This window comes from Lonchura striata, chromosome 1, assembly GCF_046129695.1.
Source record: "Lonchura striata isolate bLonStr1 chromosome 1, bLonStr1.mat, whole genome shotgun sequence".
NCBI classification, from domain to species: Eukaryota; Metazoa; Chordata; class Aves; order Passeriformes; family Estrildidae; genus Lonchura; species Lonchura striata.
This window is the reverse complement of record NC_134603.1, coordinates 12,606,992-12,630,144: the sequence shown is the minus strand read 5'-3', so window position 1 is coordinate 12,630,144 and position 23,153 is coordinate 12,606,992. Positions and strand designations below refer to the sequence as shown.

The window sequence follows — 23,153 nt, the reverse complement described above, 5'->3', positions numbered from 1 at the left end:
CCACAGCTCAAAGGAAAACACAAAAAGCAAGGCATTCCCAGGGGCAAATCCCACAGCAGCTGGTTGGCTGCCAGCTTGGATTGCAGAGTCCTCCAGGGCTGGGGGTTTTGACCATCGTTTCTTCTGAGTATACCAATGTGGTCTACAAAAGGCTCCGTGTTGCAATGCAGAGAATGCCTTTGTTTCTTTGTTTGGCAAATCAGTGATAAGAGAGCCACGATTCCCGATTCCGAGTGCCACACAGGGGGCCTAGCAGCTGACTTGTAGTTTCAGTAAGTCATGGACAAAGTATTGCCTCTCTTTCATTTCTTTTTTGCTTGGCTCTCCCCTGCCCCTGCCTCCCCTCAAGACTTTAAAAAGCTCCTCATATATTAGTTACAGAAATGAAAAAATGCAGCTTTAAGAAATCCCTCTGCCTTGTCAGCACTGGAGGTTTGCTCAATTTCTCCCCCAAGATCCAAGTCATCAGTGTAGCTGCCAGAATAGAAATTCTCACTGTACTTAAGTAAAGCTGTTTGCCCACGTTTGTATGGCATGATTTGCCTTGATGCTGTTAGCCTTGGCTTCACAGAGGAGAAAACATCATCCCTGGAAGAGGCAGCTTTGAGAAAGCTCAGATATACGAGCCCTACAAGAGCTCGTGCTGCTGCAGCTGCTCTGTGTAGGCAGCTTCAGGGATAAAAAGAAGCTATAGATGAATCTCTCCCTAAAGGCAGCCACGGGCTTACTCCACTGCCAGCCACCAGCTCAGCACATGAAGAGTGGGCCAATGAAAGTGGGCTCCAGTAAGTTGTGGCCTCCAAGCAAGTTCTGTGCATCAGCAAAGCCATTGTGGCTGCTCGCAGAGCGTGGCAGTGGTGAGGGGCTGTGACCCAGCTTCGCCCTGGGTGAGTGGGGGCACACTGGGTAGGCCAGTGTGCTTCATCTTGCAGTCAGGGTGCCCAGAGACAGCTCAGTTGTGTTGTGAACACAATTCCAGCAACAGGCAGGGTTTTTCCATGCTGTCCTATTGCCTGAATCTTCTGGCCAGGAAAAGAAAATGCAGCATGGAAGACAGAGTTTGTCTAATGCCCTTCGTCTCCCCATTTCCCTGTCTACTCTGAGGCAAAATTGATTCATAAGAATCCTCCTCCAGTGTTTCTTTAATTACTGATGTTGTTATTTGTATTGTGATAGCCTCCATGGGTCCTAGCCACATGGTTTTTATGCCAGCACAGACATGCCACAAAGGCTTCAGAGACCATCAAGCACACACAGCAGAAACAAGAAACCTCAGTTGGCAACTAGGGCCCTATCCTGGTAGGCACTACCCACACACATTGGCCAGGAGTAATGCAGCTCACAGGGCTTTATTAAAATATACTGGAAAGCAGCTGCCTTTGGAAGAAAGCAGAAGAGAGAGTAGTTCTCACAGCAAAAGAGCTGCCTGTAATGAGGAGGCCAAATAAGGCCCACAGGCAGCATTCCTCAAAGGATGGGGTGGCTCCTGAATTAAGTGGATTCTTCCAGACATTGTGAAATATTCATATCTTGAGGGAAGATTAGTTTTCTTGTTGGATAGTCATAACATATGCTCTTCCCTAAACACATTTATGAAAGGAGAAGAGCAGCTCTTTATTTGCTGACATTGTCTCACTGTGTCCTTGTCTCTTACCTTTTATTTAGATTAAAAGGTCTTTACAGCAGAAACCATCTTTCATCTTCTTTGCATGATGTCACACATAAGGGGATATTGTCCATGACTACTGGGAGGGTAATACAAATAAAATTTCACGGTTTGAGGCAGACAGAGGTTATCACTACTACAAACTGCAAACAAACAAAAAATAGCTCTGATGAGCTCAGATGAACTCTAGCATAACTTACAATGATGGCAGTAAATTCTAGTTCTAGTTAGATACAACAAAAATTGAGTTGGGAGGTGAGGGGAACATTGCGAAAATCAAAGAGAGTGAAGTGTTCATTGTTAAAAGAAGTCAAAAGATTCTTAGGGGTTCTTAGGACAGACAGAAGATGCATCCCCCAAAAGAGGGTTCATTTGCCTTCTCTACATTAATACAGTGCAACCTTTCAAGCCTCTGGCAAGACATATTAACTAGGCCATAATCCCTCTCCCTCAGGCCTCACAAAACCCAATAAAGTTGTTATTGCCAAAAGGGTGCACTGCACACAGATGTGTTCAGCTATTAATGGGTTTTGCAATTATTTTCTGTCTAGTAGGATAAATGATGAGCAGAATGAGTACACCCTTGAGTTTGACCAGAAAGCTGTTGAAAAGAAAAGAGCAAAAAAGCTTTCTAGAAAGATAGAAGGAAGAAAGTGATCAAGTGCTAGAAAGAGTCCCAAAGCAGTGAACTTCCCAGGCAAGCTTACACATCTGCAGTACTGATATGATCTTGTGTCTGAACTGCTTCACTCAGCTATGGAGTACAAGCACTGAGGTTGTACCTTGATGGTCTGTGAATACAAAAGTCATGGCAAAGGGTGGCATTGCCAATCTACTGCTCTAGTTGGAAAAACAGCCAACAGAGTCCCAGGGTTGGGCATGGTGAGGTTTGTATGCCTCCTTCTACACCGTTTTTTCAGTTTTATCCGTGTTTCTGAAAACTCATTAACTTGCCCTGACTACTGCTATGCTTGTTGCTTAAGTGCTACTTATGATGAAACCAGGCCACAGAGACCACAGTGGATTTGTTACCTCTCTGGGTTAAAACTTTCCTACTGCAGTTCTCAGGACTGGGCAAGACCAAGCAACACTGGTGGCAACTCCTCTAGGACTCCATTTAAGACCTTTTTTGTAACACTGAATAAACTGAGCTGACTTACTACAACATCTCTCTCTAGCAAGAACAAAGAGAAACAAATCAAAAGAATTAGGAAAAAAATAAGCTACACTTAAGAAATACACTCAGGGCTTCAGACCTGCCCTTCAATGACCCCCGCAACTCACAGGTTTTTTCAGGCCTTGCTCTGTTTTTCCATATGGAGGCTGCCTCCACATGGGAAACAACCAAACTGTTGATTCTGCAGTGCCTCGTTTCCCATACAACTTTTGCACTGCTGGAGAGGACTAGTGGAAACTGCTATTAAATTCAGCTTCTGTCTTCTTACTGCCTTATACAACTAGCAGTGCCTGAAGGAAGTGAGTCACAGCAGAGGGAAAGCAGTGCTCAATGAACACATGCAAACAAAATGCAGAAATCCAGGATGGACTTTGCCCACAATTGCTCTCTTCCCCCAATAATTGCACGTGACATGCATTTAGAGCAAAGAAAACTGTAAAACTTGCATCAGTGATGCAGTTTTTAACACTGTGGTATCTCTAGGAAAAATTATGAACCCCTTCCTTAACAGGGTGTCTGTGGGGCTCCAGTTCTGCATGTTGTGGGTGCCCAGAAATTGCCCAGAAATTCTTGCAGCTGAACTTCATCTGGAGGCTCTGGCCAGCTGCTGGAAACTCCAGAACTGAGAGCAGTTACAATTGCAATACTATTTGTACCATCTCTGGTTCAGAACACGTCATTATTACAGGCTATTTTGTGGGCTGTCTTCCTTGTTATTCCCTTTAGACAGGCTTTGCTGAAGTTATGGTTTTTCCTCTTTGGCTCTCATTTAGGAAAACTGAAGATCACTAAGAGGAGAATTACTGCCAACACTGACCTTATTTTCACCCAAAGACACAAATCAACTACATGTGACACACACTTTCGTTCCCTTTTTCCATATTTTCTTTCTTCTACCAAATATTTTAAGATAATGAAGATCAGCTCAGCACTGAACCTGTGAAGAAACACACATGGGAGAGAAATTAGTCACAATGCTAGCAGTTCCAATAATAGCAGTAGAAACATATATTCAGGTATTTCATTTTACAGTATTTGAAGTGCAACAAGTCATTTAACCACCAAAAAATGTTAGAAACCACCATCTATCTGAGACTAGGGACCTCCACCAGCAGTATTTCAAAGCAATACCAAGCCCATAGGGAACAATTTATGGAGGGGACTTTCTGGCATACAAAGGAAAAAAGGCAGTACACAAAGTAGCTTGGTATTTTAAATTTGCAAAAATATTAGTTGATAGTATTGTTGTGGAAACAAATGTAAGCTGAAACATGCTGGGAAGAAGGGGCTTGGAAAGGGGAAACAATTCACAAGGCCAGCTGATCTCTTGTGAAAGTGTCTACTGAATTGCAGCATTTTGGAATTGCTGGTAACACTGTAAACAAAAGATACCTCTAGGAAAAGGTGACTGCATACATATTCTGGTGCTTCTTCTAACTCCCGCATTAGCTAATGGATTCTTGAAAAAGCTAATTTTTACCCAAACAAGTAAAACTATTTGGCCAAACACCAAGCTGTGGTGCCAAGTCGTGCTCATCTCTGGTCCTGTGCTTAGGTCACTACTTCAGCCAGGGATGTAATTTTTCAGACCGACATTAACTACAGCACAGGACTCTCTCGCTTTAAACATCTTTTTCTTTGCTGGGGATACATGTGCAAGCACAATGCCAGGTCCTGCAAGAGAATCTCAGACTCGAGTTGCTCCAGTTGCAGCTCAGCCGCTGGAACAGACGGGCGCGATGAATCACAGCAAAGCCAGGCAGCGGCGCTGCCTCCGGCGGGGAGGAGCTCCCGGGAGGAGGACAGAGCTCAACTGCAGCTCTTTCCTCAGACCCCTCTCATCTCAGGAAAAGACACCGGCTACAGCAGCCTGTCCAACTGACAGCCTTCAGTAAGGAGGTGGTTCCTACCCACCCCTACTCTTCCCACCCTGAATATTTTAAATTCCATTTAAAAAAGCATCTGCCCTAATGAGAAAAACCACGTGAACGTGCCAGGGCGGCTGACACGGCAGAACGAGCAACGAGCAGCTGCACTGACTCACGCGTGGAGCTGACCTCACGCCGGCTGTTCCGCCAAGGCAGTTCTCCAAATTCAGTGCATCGCAGGAATTGGTGAAACTCCGTTTTTGTGTAACAGGGAAAATGATATTTGAGAAGGTCTGATTTGTGACATTTTCATACAGACATGATTCTTGGTTTCCACACCACCTCTTAAAACCACACACACTCAGTAAGGAGACATTTATTCCATTATTTCTGTTTTCAAATTTTTGGTACAAAGTTTATTTTCAGAAGTTCTCACATGATCCTTTCTTCTACCAGCGTCTTTAGGATTTTTCTATCTCTGATTTATTTTCTTTATCTGTTGAAGCAGAAGCAATAATTGCTACAGAAAGAAATAATGGCAATATTACAAATATTTTACAGCAGCATCCATTCGTTTCTTTGCCTCAAAAAAATAACAAAAATAAATCCAAAGACAAGATCCATACAGCCACAAAGGCTTAGGTTTGTAATATCCAGAAGTATGCTGCGTTCCCATACATGAGTTGTACAAGTCCAGCACAACTTTCCAAGTTTGTGCAGAGCCTGATAAATAAGACACAGATATATCAGTTACATTATACTGTTTCTAAGAACTTTTACTCTGTAAAATGTTTGGTCACTCAAAGCTATAAGCTTAATCACATATCAAAGAACACAGGCAATACAGCCCATCTTACTAAAACATATAGTATTAGGCCAAACAAAATATAAGAGGACAAAATCTAGTGGTCACTGAAGCCTCTTCAAAAAAGGTTTAAAACTGAATGTTTCCATCATGTATCAGAATAAAAACGTACTGTATTAAAATTTGATTTTTTTTTTTTACAAGCTGTCTTCTAATCAGTCTTCTATTTACAGTGCAGAACTGCCAACTGCAGTCGTTTAGCTTTGGCACAACACTAAGTTCCAATCCTTTTCAGTATTCAAGTCCTGTGTGTGTCCAAAAATTTTCTTGGTTTCACGAAAGATTAGGCCCATTCACAGTTAACCAGTTATCTTGAAATTTTTCAAGAATTGCTTCCCCTTCACCACGCTGGGCAGCTACAAAGGAAACACATTGTAAGGTATTGCATCATTCAAAAGAAACTCTTCATTCTAAACAGTGACAGTATTGTTGCTTCCTTTAATATCACGTACACCAGACAGATCACACAGACAGCTACATACTGGACACCTTTCTAAAAACCTTGCTGGTCGTTAGTGAATCATCTTCCTCATACTTCAAATACAAACAATGCATTAACTTATTTTCATTTCACATGTCAAACAGGACATTTAAATATATTGCAATATATTATAGAAAATTGCAAAGCGCCATCATTTCTGTAAACGAGACTGACACCTGTTAACTCTCCTGTGCACATGAAGAGCAGTACCTAGTGCCACATTTTCTATACAATATAAAGCCTTCCCAGGTAGGGCAACTCGTTTTAGTGCATTTCTGTACAGACTCTAAGCATACATGCAGATAGCCAACTATGCAGGGCTGGAAATACTTTTGTAAGCTGAAACTGGAAGATGGGGGAACATTCTGATATCACAGCAGAGCTCTTGTAGTTGATCATTTCATACACAGATGAGGACTTGACTCTTCTGTCATTCTAGCAGACTCTTTGGGGACACTTTCATGATAGGTATCTAGTACTGAATAAGCGGAAGGAAACACTTTCATCAACCGGGACACAAATATTATGTGTCCTAACACATTCTAGGTTATGCAGAGTCCAATGTTCACACAGTAACCTTATCTCTAAAATACTTGAGTGTTGTATTGTGTTTTTATATTTTGGTAACAGTTCTGTAATGGTTTGCCCCTCCACCCCCATTTTCTCCCAATGTTTCCATGCCGAGTTTTCCCGCGGTTCCCTCAGTGCCAATCTCCCTGACAATGCTCAGACACTTCATCCTCCCTCCCTTCTTCCTGAATCTTCTACCCTGGGCCTCGAGGGATTGGATGAGGGCCCAGGGTCCCTCCCTTAAGTTTCCCCATTGGTTTTTGTATCTGTCTGTCCTTTCACCTTTCTCTCCCCCAAATTCCTCCATTGGTCAATAGGCGTTCCCTTCCCCTTGTTACCGCCCCGGTATTTAAGATCTTGGAAAAGCCTCACAGCCACTTTTGGCTGCTGGATTTTCTGTAGCTGTGAGCTCCTCGGAGTCCGGATTAAAACCGAAACTCTTTTCCCAGCCTTGAGTCGACTCCCTTACACCTCCTCGGACGCCGCCTCTCCCCCAGACAAGGCAGGCAGTGTGACTTTCTGCCTCAGCACCCCTGACCCTCCTCGGGATCCAGGGAGATCCAGGGCAGTGACCCCGCAGCTGAAGGTGACTCTGCCGGGCAGGGGAAGCCAGGGGGCTTCACATTAGCACAGCGGCACCTGAGAAAACCCAAAGCATTTTTCTGCCACAGTATTATGACCAAGGATCAGTTACTTTATCCATCACTATAGTACTACCTGCTCTAAATAAAAGAAAAAAAAAAAAAGGCCTCAGTTCCCAACAAGCATCAGGTTGGAAGCAGAGGTCAGTACCACTGCTAAGCACAACACAAAGATCTCTCTGCAATGCCAGATGTCTGCAGTGTCAGCGGCTGCTCGCAAGTCAGGGTAAGTCAGTGGAGCTGGGGTGCAGTTCCTCAGCGACTCCAGGCATGCAGGATGAGCAGTCTGCACTCCTTGCTGTCCTGACTACCTACAGTGCCTTGTTCCAGTGCAGACATCAACATGCATCAGACAAATCCCACCTTAATTCATGAAAAGTGCTACCGAATGCTCAGTTATCCCTCTACATTTTATAATGTTGTGTGAGTTGGTTTTGCAACAACTGTTCACTGAAAAGGTGCAGATGCTCTTCACCACAGAAGGAGAAAAATCCCCAAGAACTCCAACCATTAAACCTGGAAATACTGGCTATAACCCACCTATGCTTCAAAAGATCCCTTCTTAGAAGTGGGGAAAAAATGCAGAAATTTGAGTTATCGTGTGTTAGTAGCCATTAAGGGGATTTTTCACTTTCTGTTGAAATTCTTATTTCAAAATATTTTCCTAAAGAATTTTAATACATCAGCAAACCTCAAGTAACTTGACCTGATAAGTTTGTGTCATGCTTCTTGGTAAATCTACTGATCTTAAGATATCACAAACTGGATGGAGAATACAGACTTAACCCAGCACTGTTTAGTGTAGGGAACTGAATACTCTACTAGCCCTTTCCATCTTTAATTTACACCATCATCCCAGGTACTATAAATAATTCTTAAAGTTCTACTCTTCTCTGGTCATTGACACTATCTCTCTATTACTACTTAATGCAAGCAAAATTGTTTCCAAAGCAAAAAATAAATTAAATAGCTATATTTAATTCCACTCTTGCTTTTGTGCCTTCATGTTAGGGCAGGGATATTTAACACTACAGAAGCTTAAAGATTATCTTCTCTCCTTGGGAGATATGAATATAGACAGGTATTGGACTCAGGTGGAGGATGCAAATCGGCACTGCCATATTTACAGAAGCAAACACTACCATCCAGCCTGAATACACAGTACTCCATTAAGTGCAAAAGGGAAAACACTCCCCACCTTAAACCACAGCCTGGTTACTCAGCAGCAAGAGATCAACTGTCAGAATTACTGCTGTGCTCTCACTTCAGAGGAAAACAGAGGAGAATGTCTGCATCTTTGGGCTTTCTGGCCTACGGGGACCATGTACAGCCATGAAGCACTTTGTATGGGATCCAGAAACCCTTTCTTTGCTCTGTAGAGGGGAAGGGAGTACATTTGCCTGCCTCAAGCATTTCTTGGAGAGAAAATCTGCTTTTGTTCAAATAATCCATTATAAAATTATTTCATGTCATGTATGGACACTGCGTGAGTTTCCCAATAATCAAAGTTGCAGTCAGTAACTTTGAATTATGAATTACAGCTCATAATGTAATGAAAAAGCAGTTTTCAACATGGTACCAGACAAGGTTAAAAAAGGCATGGCCTCACTTACTACAGTGTATTAGAGATAATACACTAAATTCTAATAATCAGGTACTAGGTATCTTTCCTCTTCTTTGTTTTCAGACAAATAAGAGATTTCTATGTGCTAAAAAGGAGTGATTGTAATAATTTACTCCTTCTGTCAGAACAGAAGGAGTTAAACTTGTTTTGCTTATCAACTTCTAGAAAAGTAAATTCTGCAGAGCAAGAAGTCAGAGCCTTCAAGCTTTTGCGTTTTCCCTTCTGTTCACTTCTTACAAGCCAGCACTGTTAGTTCCTTCAAACCTCCAGGGGAATATAAGCCTTTCTTTTTTCCAACACTAACTTTGGGGTCACTGAGAGGTGATACTGGGAAGACAGCAGTGTTTAAGATGGAACCGTGCTCTTTCACTGCACTCGGAAGTGAGGGTGAAACATGCCATGAAGCAGGACGACACAGTGATGGTGGATGTTGTCCCTGGTCCCCACTGCATTCCGTCTTTTAGCCCTTTTCCCTCTCCATTCTGGCACAGTATTATCTGTATTCTCTCTCTAGTTGAATTCCAGAGGCAGCACAACTGGCATCATGAGAGCAGGTAGTCCTGGCAGAAACAGTAAATGAAGAGAAATGCACTAGCTTAGCTCTAAAGGTGTTCAGATGTTCACAACTGAATTCTGATGTAGCGGTGCCAAAGAAGACTGAGAAACCAGCTACCCAGAGGTAAGATCTAAGCAAGTTTCTTTGTCACACTGTCAGTGACAATCACTGAAGCCTGGCTCATAATGAGCTCAAATCTAAGAGTTGAAGCTCCACAGAAATACAGAAAGCATACCACAGGTTCATATAGATACATTCCCTACCATGCAAGAAAATCAAGAAAGTCACATGGACACTCACTCCTGGGGAGATACATTTTCTTTCCCCTTCCTTTCCAACTGCCAGCATAACTCAGTCCAAATGGCTTCCAAAACACCTTGGAAACGTGCATAAGCTATAAAAGGGAGCCAGACTTGCAGGGGTGCACTGCTGATGAGCACAGAGGTGCTCAGAATCATAATACATTAAAACACTTGCTGATGTGCTTAAGTTCAGGGAGTTTCCAGGGATGGGTAGAACGAGAAGGTGCCATATCCTTCCCACCCCCCAGGCCACCTCTGTTTCTCTCAGTGACTGTACAGTGCCCACAGCAGCCTAAGGGTGGCTGAGATGAATCTGGGCTAAACCACTGTTACCAGCAGCTCTGAGTTCCCACCAGCCATGACCACAAATCAGAGGTACAACTGACCACAGCATCTTCCAGTGCTTCCTTGGTCACTCCTGACATGGGAGGCCCCTGGAAGGAGTTTGCCTCTCTCCCAGTGCAAATATACATACACATGCTGCACACTGGTAATTAATGGATTCTTCAAACAGAAATAACTGTCAGACTATGGGCAATAACGAATGCATACAACTTTTGTCTTCAGGTTGAACCCACCCAGAATTTCCTCATCCTTAGCACAACTGAAAGGCTTAAAATGTGCATGTAGCTCAACATGCTATGTGTAGATTCTGCATCTCTCATTAGCTGATTCACAGCACATTATTTAATTTCAATTTTATGTTCTGCAAAGAGATAATTTTCTCAATGAGCTGTAAATACTGGTATAACCAGTGGAATATATGGAACTTTAGTATTTACAGTAACTGAAAATCTGGCCCAGTATGCGTCAGCCACTGTCTCTGACCATTCTACTGAAAGAAGACCTCCAATCCAACTATATTTAGACTGATAAACAATGTATTTCCTCTTCCTGTGTTTTTCAGACCAGATGTGCTAAGGCCTACCTTTGTAGCTGAGTATTATTTAATAGAACACTGCCAAAGTGGAAAATATCCCAGTTCAGTCACATAATTAACTTGGATCTTTGTATTTTCCCCCATTTTTTAAGGACAGAATTCTTAGCTAACCTAACTAAGGCTCTGGTAACAAAAATGGAGATACTTATTTGGACAAGCTGCTTGGTTGTTTTGGGGTTTTTTGGTTTTTTGGGTTTTTTTATTTTATTTTATTTTAAGAAAATTAATTCTGGGTCAACTTCAAGGATTAAGGCAACTCCAGATTTTGCTTGCTAGAGGCATATTCCCAAGGATTTGGTTTAATATTTTTGGAAACTTAAAAATAGCACATTTTCCTTCTAGCTTTGTTCTTTCCTACTCAGCAAGCACAGATTTTTGACCCTGTATTCCCAACAGAGCTTGGAAGCTAGTGTGAGTCTTTCTTTTATCTGCTAGGATCTACAACAGCACACTTACTATCATCCACACTACTGACACACAAATGAGAATCCCTCCCAGCCCCATGCTGAAAAGGCCAGATCTTGATCACTCTTGTACCACCTGATATGCAGAGTCATAAAAAAATCCCATGAAATATGGTGACAACATGGGGTTGCTTCTGCCCCACTCCAAAGTTAAAATGAGGGATTCTTGGCTATTCCTCTCTAGCAGTGCTGGCCACTTTGTGTCTCATGAACTTGAGCCTTGGAAGCGAGGGAATAGTTTCATCATCAAATTCATGACATATACCATAAGCTATTGCCTTTTTCTCCCCAATAATCTTAAAACAGTCAGAAGAGGTAACCTGGTATTCCTGTGAAACATCCTCCTGGAGCTCAGGGAGCTTATTCAATCTGTGAGCAGAAGGGCAGCTACAAGAGTCCAGAGAGGAAGGTCTGGGAGGGTAACTATGTTTTTTGTCAGACATTACTCCCTTTCTTACTGTAGCTTGGGCTTCACCCTCAGACAGATATGAAAACTAGATCCAACATGGACTCCTCTGCTTCAGAAAAACCAAGACTAAAAGGGCTTTTTTGGTTTTTTTGAGTTATCACAGTCCAGAAGAAAGACTAATTCTAAAATTCTAGCATAGGTTCTTGGAGTTGGGGAGACACTGGGTCCCACTTTCTCAGCACTAATCTGTCCTCATCAGTCATCAGATGCAGAAGCCTATAGAGAAGATGCTGTCGGATCAAAAAGCAAAAAGATACAAAAAGAGATTGCTAGTATCCATTAGTGCCAATGTAAAGGCAGACAATGCTGGTGACAGCAGCACCAATTCATCACCATCTTTTGACATCTAAATATAAAGTAACTTATTCCTAAAAATGCAGGCTGCCAGGAGCAAAAATATAAACTACTCTTCCTCAGAGTAACAGTTCTCTAGAATGCAAAACATCTGCCTAAACTAAGTTTGTGTGAATTTGGTCTATTGTTTTAAGTTGCTAATTCAAACTACACTATAACTTCACAGTATTGAGACGAAATAGCTTTTTAGAAAAATTATTTTATATACACTTATTTAAGATGGGAATGTTTTAAATCAGATTGAACTACTTCTGGAGTTCAGTTCAGGTAGATCAACCCACCTCCAGAAATAAGTGTGTTCACCCAGCAGTCCTAGGAGCAATCAGCATAGTGGTGAGTTCAATTAGGATGTTTTACAGTTAAACCTGCACACAAATCACTCTACTGGGCTATCACTGAAGAACAATTCAACACTAACGTGTTTGTAATTGCTAAGCATCTAAAAGCCATATAACTTCATTTTTCTGTGAATTAAACACCATGTCATTGCCACAACTTACTTGAAAACCTTTCTTACTAGCACCAAAAGATGTTTTTCATCTCTGTATCTGTGTATTCTTACAAACCCCTAGACAACTCTGAACAACTCCCAGGCAGTTTTTGTCTTTTGTTAACCTTAAAACTCAGTGTCAGATTCAAAAAAATTACTTTTTTTGAAATACAGATACTCCTTTTACCATTTCCAACAAAGGAAAGAATGCACAAGGTAGAAGTGAGTGTTACTATTAACTGTATCAAGTCTGTCAGACATTTAAATTAGATTGATGTGGGATACACTGATTACACTGACTGTAACAAAAAGCATCTTCTAGCATCAGACTAATTCAGTTAGCTCATAATTTTCAACAAGGAACACTTCAGTCCAAGTTCTGTAAACCCAAAACACTCCAAAGATATGCAAAAGGTGCAGATATCACCTTATTTTCTAAAACCAATCAATCCTCACCCCTAGGTTCATTGGTTCCTTTTGCCACACTTTTCCCCTTCTCTTTTGTTTTCAACACTTTCCTTAAGAAAGAGAGCCAGGCCTTGAAACCTTTCAGATGAAGTGATGTTTACAAAAAGACATCTAATGTTTTTGTGTTTTCCTCCTTCGCAAGCAGGCAATGTTCTCTTACAGCAACAACAACAACAAAAAAGTGTCTGTGTTTTTTTGGAATTAAACAACATAAGGCAATTAAATACTGAGAAGCAGTCACGTGTATGATGAACATGAACCTTCCCATTGGTAGTGTGGAAGAGCTGAACTTGATCTGATTTGTAACCCCCTGTCCCAGGCCAGGCCTGAGGATGTTCATCTCTTGTAGTAACAAAGCAAACAGTTCTTGCCTGCACAGGTAGCATCTTGCCCAGGTACTCTTAGGTGGAAGGAAGATGCTAAGCAGCTGCTTGCTAAACTGAAGGCCATGAAAAAATCATTTGGCTCTTCATAATAACATCAAACCTAATTAATAGGTTTTTGGCCCCCAAATTCCAAATTGTACATCAGTCTGTTTTTGAAAGTTTACGTTTAACATGCCTAGGGGGTTCCCAAGTATCACTATCATCTGTTTCTTCCTCATCCTCCTGATCATCCAGCATTTCATCTTCCTCCTCATTCTCATCAAACAGCTCTATTCCAAGTTCTAATCTTCTTTGCCTTTCTGCAAACCATTCTCTGACCTGCTCATATCCCATGTGAGATTTGGCTACCAGTTCATCAAGGTCTTGCTCATTAAGGAATTTGTGCTTCATATAATAGTCCTTCAGGATTGCTGTTCCAGTTTTAAATTTTATGACAGATACACCTCTGTCCCAGCAATTTAACCTCTTGCTTCCCCGAGGCCTCCCCCGAGGTCTCCCTCTCCCCCTCCCTTTTGGTCTTCCTCTCCCTCTCTTCCTTGAAAAGCCTTGGCCGTTCAGACTGTTTGCACTGGCACTCTGGTAATAGTAATACCATTTCAATCCACCATTTTTCCAGGCATAGCGAGTATCTCCAAACCAGCTCACAATTTCTGATCTTGGAAGCCCAGTTTCTTCTGCCAGCTTGTTGTATTCTTGTGGAGATGGCCACTGAGTACGGACAAAGGAACTTTTGAGCATGTGCAACTGCTCTGGTGATTTTTTGCCTATTTTGCTTGAAGTAGAACACCCTGATTTTGTTCCTGCTGCTCCATCTCCCACAGATGTTTCTCCAGACTCCTCTTTGGAGCTGCCAGCATTGCTTTCATTCATGTCAGCTCCCTCTTCCTTCAAGACATTTGATTTCCTTTTTTCTATAAACCAGGCATCAATCTCTCTCCTGGTCAGTTTTGTTTGGGCTCTTAATCTATTCATCTCTTCCTCAGTAAGGACAGGGTTATTAAGAAAACTTGCTTGGAGGACTTGCAGCTGTTCAGAAGTCTTCTCTTTGAATTTCTGTGGGGTGAAATCGGGAAAAGTACCCCAAGATGGCTTGCTCTGTGGAGTGACTCCTGTTGGAGATTCATTCATTTCATCACTTGAATCAATAACAATGGTGGCACATGAATCACTGTTGAGATGAATCCCATGATTATTCTTTGAGTTTCTCTGATTGTAGCGTGTATCACTGAACCACTTTTTGATCTCTCCTTTAGTGAGGCCTGTTATTTTCATAAGTCTAACAATTTCTGAGTCTTGAGGAAACTGGTTTTTAAGGTAGCTGACTTTCAATTCTGCCAGTTGTTCCTTAGTTTTTTTTGCTCGGATGCCAAAGGAGTCAGGATTCATCAGTGTGGATTCATTTTTGATAGGCTGAGGGGCTGGAATGGCAGCTACTTGTTTGGTTTCTGCAGTAGGCTGAGCACTATGAATCTGACTCTTCTGTAACTGTGTTTGGTTTGGGACTCCTGCTACAGTCAAAGCTATTGGGGCTGTTACTGGTAATGTATTTGTACCTGCAACTTGAGTGAGAACAAGTCCTGGCTGACCAACTATTTGGCATGTCTGTAAAATTGAAGGTAAACCATTGCTAGAGGCCGAAATGTGTGCCGGAATAACGGTAATTGTCTGTGGCACAGTATGCACTGTGCCATTAAATTGTTTCCTCCTTGCTTCCTCCACCTCCTCTGGCGTCCAGCTCACTCCGTGTTTCAGACGCTGGGCAGAAAACCATATTTTAATCTGTTCTTCCGTGTACTTAGCTTGAGAGGAGAGAACAGTGATTTCCGACATGGTTGGGTATGGGAATTTGTTGTAGGTGTTAAGCAAAAGAGGATTGTTATCCAAAGCAGTGTTATAGGCTGGAATGCTATTTACAGGTATTAGTACTTTTGGAATCAGGTTTGAGTTCTGGGGAGCTGTAACAGCTGTTATAACCTGTGCCACCCCAGGCTGAAGCACTGGTGCCGGGGTCACTACTGCCCCGGCCACATCTGCTGCACTGCACACAACTGAATGGCTTGGTTTTGATTCAGAAACTGCCGGTGGGGGGTTTTCTACTACTTCAGGGTCTGGCTCATTTTCAGTTCCCTTTTCTTCACCAGGAATGTCATCAACTGTATTGTGGAAAACAGCAATACGTTTAGCCTCGGGTTTGCTTTTCATCATTTTCATGATAGGAGTTTTGCTAATAGAGATCCCTGATGAGGGGACCTCAGAAGAGTCAGCCTGTCCAGCATTTTCTTCTCTAACAAAACTCCCATCAAAAGTGAGATCATTTACTGTCTGTTCAAAGATTGTCTGGTTATTACGTTTCACCATAGTCAATTTAAAATTCTCCTCTCCAGGATGGTGCTTCAAATTATGTTCTGAGAGGGCATCATATCTTTTGGTAAGGAAATTACATTCTAAACAAACGTAGGATGAATTTAATACTACATTGGGGTGTTCTGAATCCACATGAAAAGTAAACATATTGAGATCTGGAGTCTGAAAAGTGCAGTATTTACACTCATAACCACCTTCTACTTTATTTGTGCTTTTCTTATTGTCTGAATCCACACACTCATGAACATCTTCATCACTTGTTACACCCTCTGCTGTAGGGTTATCTGCTGGTGTGAGCACAGGTGGTCCTTCCTCCAAGTCTGACACCATTTCTAGATCTGGATCCTGCTCATTGGCTAAGACCATGCAGGGTGTTGTTGATTTTCGTTTACTTGCCATGACTGTTACTGTGAAATGATAACAACTGATCAGATATAGACTTAGCTTCAAGCTCTTCTTGATTAATAATAGTAATAATAAAATAATAATAATAATGGCTTTCGGTACTTCAAGTCAGTTCTTGTAAAGTCTCAACATTTATCCCATTAGCAGCTTTTCTTTCGTAGTGCAATCAGACTAAAAATAGTTGAGGATGAGATGTTGAGACACAGTTTAAAAGTCCACATCCACCACCTGTAGTAAAGAAGAGACAGTGGAATTAGTTTAATTTAAATAATATTTTCTATTTTGCTATGCATTACAGTTTAAGATAATTCAGCCCTTTGGGGTTTAGTGTGCCACTGCTCATCCCCTGAAACCAGCAGACCAATTAAAAGAAGAGATAACTGAAGCTATGATAAGAAAGGCAAAATCCAATCCACTTATTACAGGCTGAAATTTGTTTCAGTTCATGTTAATACAGTGACAGACCTAAACAACAGAACGGTGTAAAACAGGTAACTTCCTGACTGTTTCCCTTGCTTCAGAAGCCTTTTTCTTAGCCACAGTGCTGAGGTCAGTCTTGCCCTTGGACTGTTTTGCCTAAGCTACGACAATGTCTCTTGACTGTTCTATGAGCTCAAGTCCTTCATATCACTAACTTGAGCCCAGTACCACATCTCCACTACTGGCTCTGTCATGTCTTTCACGTCAGAGGCTGCAAAGTGTCCCAGAAAAGGCAGGTTTAGAGTATTTTTCTATTGCATTATACATGCAAGCACAATCATGTTCCAGACCTTTCTTCCATGTCTGAAAACAGGCAAAACAATGTCTTTTTAAGGTATTCTGACAGATGAAAGACAACTATCCTTTCTCCTAGGTTACGAAATGTCATTTTCCAACTGAAGACCAATCCCAAACCAATAAAAGTGATTGCCAGCATGTGGCAATTAACTAAAATATGTTTTCATGCCTCTATGCATTAACAGAGACATGACTGATTGTGTAAGCTGTAACAGAGAGAGAAAAAGCATTAAAGACTAATATCCCCAAGCAGAAGCCTTAGCTTCACATTTTTTCTTTAGGCAAAAGACAAAAGTGTTCATCCATAGTTGCTACCCAGTGCTGCTCTATAAGCTCTGTTTTTGAAACTGTGTGTCACCTTACTGCTTCACAAATATCCTCCTTAAATGTTTTTAACAGTCACCCTCTACACTACATCTGTGACTACATCCAAAGTGCAGAGCCTCACATGATATGCTTTTTATGCCAAGGATATGGTTACATGGCATTAAGGACACTGAAAATGCTCAATAAATCTTGGGTAATCATCATTCCAGAATGACAATTATTTAATGGTACTGGAGTAGAAAGATATCCTTCTTCCACAAGTTAATAGTGGCAGTCTGTAAAACTGAGCACAGAATTGCAAGAGATATTTATTTTCATGTATATACAAAGTACCTATTGCAGGCCACCTCATTTCTCTTTGCAGTGAGAGAACCATGAAGCAAAGCTAAACAGATCCATTTGTCTCAATGTCTCAAGGGACAAGAGGTAGAACATTATTAACTGTGCTGCTTCTCTTTGGGACTGGAGGGCTCTTGACAAAAGAGAACACAACTGCCAAGACAACGTTGAGCAATGGTCTGGGGGAAGAGCTGGGTGGTATTACCTAATGTTTCTGCAATTTTGAGTAAGATTTCAGAAATGCCCATTTTAAAAAGCAACTTAACAGCTACTTTTGCTGACTGAAGTTGTGTTTTGAGAAGTGACTGTGGTACTCTGCAGTGCCTTATCCCTAGCACAGCACATAGGATCTATACAAAGGGCAGTCTGAGTGAGCTTAGGTGCCTGCCAAGGGCCCCATTCTGGGATGGCCTGGAGTGCAAGTGAAGGCAACATTTATCTGACATGTAATATTGATGCATGCTGAAGGAAAGCCTGGAGGTAAGGAATAAAATTGGAAACCTGTTCAAGGAATAAATAAATGTTCTTCTCCAGTCTCCTCATGTACCCAAGAGTGTTCACAGTGCCTGTAAGCCAACAGGTCCATGTGCAATTGCAGCACCTGCAGGCTTTTAGCTAAATTTGTATCACGTCTCTGCTGTGTTTCAGTTTTGCTTATGGTGCATAAGCAGATTATTGTGTCCCTCCTCTGTTTACCAAGATAGCAACACTTTTCTTTGATGCAAACAGGTCTCAGAAAAAGAAAGCTGCATCTCTGTTCTTCTGACTACACTGTGTAATTTTTTTTTTTTTTTCCTTAAAGGAAGTTGTGATGTCAAAACCCTGTTTAAGTCATGGCTATGAAGAGCTATAATAGCATTCAGCAAAATCTCAAGAAATTGAGATGCCTGCAACCCTTCCCAGCCTTCTTTCCTCCACAGACTTTACAGAAATCTCCATTCCCTCCTCCCTGGAGCTAATATGATTATTCCACCTGTAGCACCCTGCTTGACATGTTCTCTCAAATTAATAGGGGATTATGAAAACTCACAGTTGTGCAGTTTATCCAACCAATTATGCATCATCCTTGGAACCTTCATTTCCTCTAAAATACCTCTCCTGTTCTGCTTACAGGAGTGTGTGGGACCTTGCCACATAGCTGGACTTCAGTAAGGTCTGCACTATTCTACACCATGACTCCAAAACAATGAAGTAACAGTGTGGTTTTTGTCAAATCCACCTTTATAGGAATCTTGTTACAATTCTCGAGGTTCTTACAGACTGTTTTTTAGTATCCTCCTGTATTGGGCTGGGAATGAAGATCCCTTTAACTGACCTGAGATTCACAATGTGTTCTCCTCCTCTGCTCAACCATTTCCCTTGGTTAAGACTGGGCAGTCTTGTGCCCAGTCTTGTGCTTGCCTCTAGGCCACTGAGACCTTCCTCATATTCCATGAATTCCTAAAGGTTATTACTCATGGTTCAGAGAATGCTTTTGCTTGTCCCTTATATACCATAAAGTCAAATATATGACAAAATATTGTGAAAAATTTTCTCTTTTTATCCCTCCTTGTGAATATTGACATTGTATTGTGTAATTTGGTTTGCAACAAAACAAACATCTGGATTATTTAATGTCAAAAGCAGCATTTTAAAATAAAGGAATCTGAAGAAAAATTTTATTTACACTGCATCCCCTTCTGTAATTTCACCTCAGATTTTCACAGAATTGACATTCCTAGCAAATCAGCCCACAAAACAGATGTTTTTCTAGGAACATAAAACAGCAAGTCCAGGCATACTTTTTGAAAGTCCAGAATCTGGTATTTTATCTTTCAGCAGGATTTCTCAGGACACTGTTCTTCAGAAACATGAACAATCAGCAATCCCAATTAATAATTAATTATATTAAGATAGATTCATTCCAGAGTAGAATTCAACATTTAAAGTTGTCTTTATAGCAGATTTTTATGATGACTGATATAAATATTTTTTAAATGGAGGCAGAAGCCTTCTGCCCATTTGATTAAAGTTTGAGAAGGAAAAGACATAGAGTTGACCACAGAAGACACACGTGAAAGAACCTGATTCCAGAAAAAATTTTTTACTCACTTCCTCCTTCCCACCCCCAAACAGGAGTACCTGATGCAGCAAGAAAAATAAATGAGTTTATATAAAATTTTCTCTGTCTGTTCAGGGTGTATGCTTTCCGAAAAGGCATTGTTCCTTGTCTGCTGCTATGACACTTCCATCCAGTGTGCAGGAAAAGCATGTCAAAAAAAAAAAAATCAAGCCCCATGTAATGTGATTTTAAGAATATGCAGAGAGAAGTTCAGGAGAAAATAGAAGCAATAGAACCTTCTTCTAATTTTTAAATCCACCTGGATTACAAATTGCCTACCACTTCACACAGAAAATGCTGCCTTCTTATAACCCATGACAATATCCAGTTGTTGATCTTTTGTTTAGCCTCCTTCTACTACCCTTTATTCAGAGTAGATGTATCTATGTCAGAAACTATTCTGCAGAGCTCAGTGTAGGCTAATACACTCTGATGTGTGCTGCCTCTCAGTGAGAAGGGTGACTTTGTTGCAGCACTATTTTCTTCACTTGCTCCTTATCTGCAAAGTTCAGAGAGCCTTACTGCTTATGACTCCAAAATAAACCACATCTCTGTTAATGCTGCAATATTTACATTCAATTCATCTTTTAAAATAATGTCTGGTACTAATCCAACATAGGAGTGAAACTTACCAAAATTATTCCAGCAGAAGTCCTTATGTATTACAAAGATAAGGCCCACTTGGGGCTCTTGCTGCGTTAGACTGGAAATGAGGGAGGCAAGCACCAAAAGCCACTGTAGTGCCCACGCAGAGCTCCAGGCTGTGCCAAAGCCAGACCCGTGATGGAGCACTGGAGCGCTGACACACAGCCCAGCAGAGGCTGAAGGGAGCCTGCCACAGGACATGTGACTGGACTTTCCCAGTTACTTCCTCTCAGTGCTGGTTTTAACAAGCAGTTCCATCAAAGTAAAGGTCAGAATTTCACGCCAGAAGTGACTGCTAAATGACCGACATTATCTTTCTGTATTGCACCACCTATGCCAGGTACCTCTGTGAGCACAGTAACTTCTGCCCCTGCTTTTGATACAGAAAGCCATAACCAGGTTATGACCATATAAAGCTAATGACCAAACATCTTGCGTACTTAAAAACCAGGGGTACACTGACCAAGAGGCCCTTTAGCATGGATGGTGCATGTCTCTGCTCCTCAGTCACACAGACAGGTATTTTCTATGAGATACAGACACCTTGGCAGCTACACTCATATAGGCAGACCTTTATTTTATTGACTCTGAAGTCTCCTATTCAAACTGTGAGCACACACCACTTCTAATGTCAGACATCTCTACATGACTATTTTTGAAAGTGAGTATCAGACTTGTGTAAATGCTTATCATACCCAATAAAATGGCAGCAGAGTCAGGGAATTTTTTTTTTTCTTTGCATAGCTACAGCTCTATTTTTTTTTTTAATTGCTGAGCTGTTACATACAAAACAGAAAGGATGAAGAAATAAATTACTGACATGAAGACAAATTTTAATGTGTTCTGCATTGAATAAACATTTAATTCAACCCTCTAAATGTTTCATGCTGGCTTCAAAAAATGTAGAACAGTGAGAAATTATTAATTTTATAAACTGTTTATCAAAAAAGTTTCTCTGTAAAACACCAAAACAAAAGGTTTTATTATCATGGGATTTCCTTCTTTAAAATGAAACAGTCTGGCACATATGATTTCACAAAATGCTCCATTCAACTTCATTCTGCTTTTTTCTTTCTTTCCAGATGAAAAATTTCTAGAGCCATTCCTTTTCCCAGGCCCTAGTCCAGTGCTGCACTCGTACAAGACCTTCCTTTGACTTCCTGGAGTTCATGTCCCCTGACACCCCTCAGCTCCCCCAGAGACCCAAGCTGCAGTCCTACAGATGGTCTCCAGACAGCCCAGCTCATTCCCGAGTCATCGCTGGTGCTGAGCAGGAACCCTCGCGATTTTGAGGTGACACAGCCCAGCACAGATTGTCTCGCTCTCCTCTTCCCCTCCTCCACCGATTCCAACAAACTGTACAAGCCCTCATCACACTGGAAACCAGATTTCACATTGGCTGCTTTCTGCTTTCATTAATGTTTGGCTGTCACCACTCAAAATGGTACTTCTCACCAGCAAATAAGAGTATAAGTAGCACTCTACCCTTAAAAAGTAGGATTGGGTCTCAGGGCTTACAGCTCCCAATGCTTTTGTACCTTCTGCTAGGTCCGTGGCATTTGCAGAAGCCCAAAGAGCAGCAGCAGGTTAAGGACCCTGGTGCATGACAATACAAGAATCTAGACAGAGAGAAGGAGAATCCATTAAATAAAGATGGTGTAAAGCAGTCTGCAGATGTTCACGAGAGGAATAAAAGCATGATCAAGAGCAGGTGATAAAACATCCTGTAAATTCTACCTTGGATACAAAAAGGTAATGATACATTATGACTCATAATTCTGCCTTTTTTTTTTAACAGTGGAATGCATTTCTCAGACCTCAAGGCCAGATCCTTGCCAAATTTCAAGTTCCTATGTCAAATCCCTGAGGCAAAGAGCTGCTCAGAAAAAGAAAGATAATATGGCTTTTACATGACGATTGCCTTTCTTTCTCTCCTTGCTTCCCTCTTAACTCTGTTAATTTTACTCTTGAACCAGCTAATGTTCTCCCAAAACTCAATGAACAGGGAATAAAAGCAGCCTCAATGTGAAAATTTCTCATTTCAACTATCATAAGAAACTGAAAACAGGGACTTGGAGCAAACTGACCAGGTGACACTGATACACACTGCTACATGCTCCATACATGCATATACCAGAACACGGACCCATAATTTAAATAACTTGTAATGGATCCCAAAATACTTGAAACAAATGTATAAATTCAGTGTTTGTATGAACCAGTGTTTTATGAATGAGGAAAAAGCAAGGACTTGGAATGTTAATTGAAAGTAAAAAGGATCAATTGTTCTGCAGGGACCTACGTAATCCCATGTCAAGGTGAAGACTGCAAGGCACATTCTCAAGGTTTCAACTGCTCTTTAGAATCTCCTCTACCACTTGATCCACTATAAGCTTTTGCTAAAATGTACTTGCTCAGAACCTTTCCTGTGTGCCTTGGATCCACCTGCTTACTTCCTACCCCATGTCCTCCTTAAAGCCGCCTCCAGCCTTGCAGGTCTGCTTCCGTTTTGTGAGAAGGCCAAGGAGTGCAGAGTGCATAAAAAGTCCTTTATGTTCAATAGCACGTGATTTGCATCTCCACTTTGGATGCAAGAAATTTGACTTCAGATCTGGTATTTTACAAGGTCCTTTTTAAGGTATTCCAGAATGTTTCCAGTATCATACATCAGCTTTACAATTGTAAACTGAATCATATAAGAACAGACACAACAAAGAATTGACCCACTCCCGACTGGCAGACTCCTGCATAGTGAAAAAATGCAGAAGAATTTTATGTTCATGCTTGCAAGCTGATCTTATAGAAGTTCTCCAGGATCTCTACCTGATCTAAACAATGCTGGTCATGGAACAGCATATTCACAAGTCAAAATAC

The 23,153-nt window shown here is 41.3% G+C and overlaps 1 protein-coding gene and 1 long non-coding RNA gene across 9 annotated transcripts in view; both read right to left on the bottom strand.

Moving 5' to 3' along the window:
- Positions 1–1,132: 1,132 nt before the first annotated feature.
- Positions 1,133–4,327, bottom strand: LOC144246062 (uncharacterized). The gene is made up of 2 exons (XR_013339719.1): positions 3,661–4,327; positions 1,133–1,809 (listed from the first exon to the last, which is right to left on the bottom strand). It is a non-coding gene; the product is annotated as an uncharacterized LOC144246062 (long non-coding RNA).
- Positions 4,328–5,071: 744 nt separating this feature from the next.
- ZHX1 (zinc fingers and homeoboxes 1) overlaps positions 5,072–23,153 on the bottom strand; it is a 28,045-nt gene continuing 9,963 nt past the window's right edge. For 4 of the 8 annotated variants that reach the window (XM_077782191.1, XM_077782164.1, XM_077782184.1 and 1 more), the window contains 2 exons: positions 12,924–16,318; positions 5,072–5,932 (listed from right to left, as the gene is read on the bottom strand). In XM_077782191.1, the coding sequence (XP_077638317.1) occupies positions 13,463–16,084 (2,622 nt within the window). In that variant the 5' untranslated portion in view covers positions 16,085–16,318 and the 3' untranslated portion in view covers positions 5,072–5,932; positions 12,924–13,462. Of the gene's footprint in view, positions 5,933–12,923; positions 16,319–21,817; positions 21,899–23,153 lie in introns of all 8 variants that reach the window. The other 4 variants (XM_077782194.1, XM_077782166.1, XM_021546499.3 and 1 more) reach the window with 3 other exon arrangements.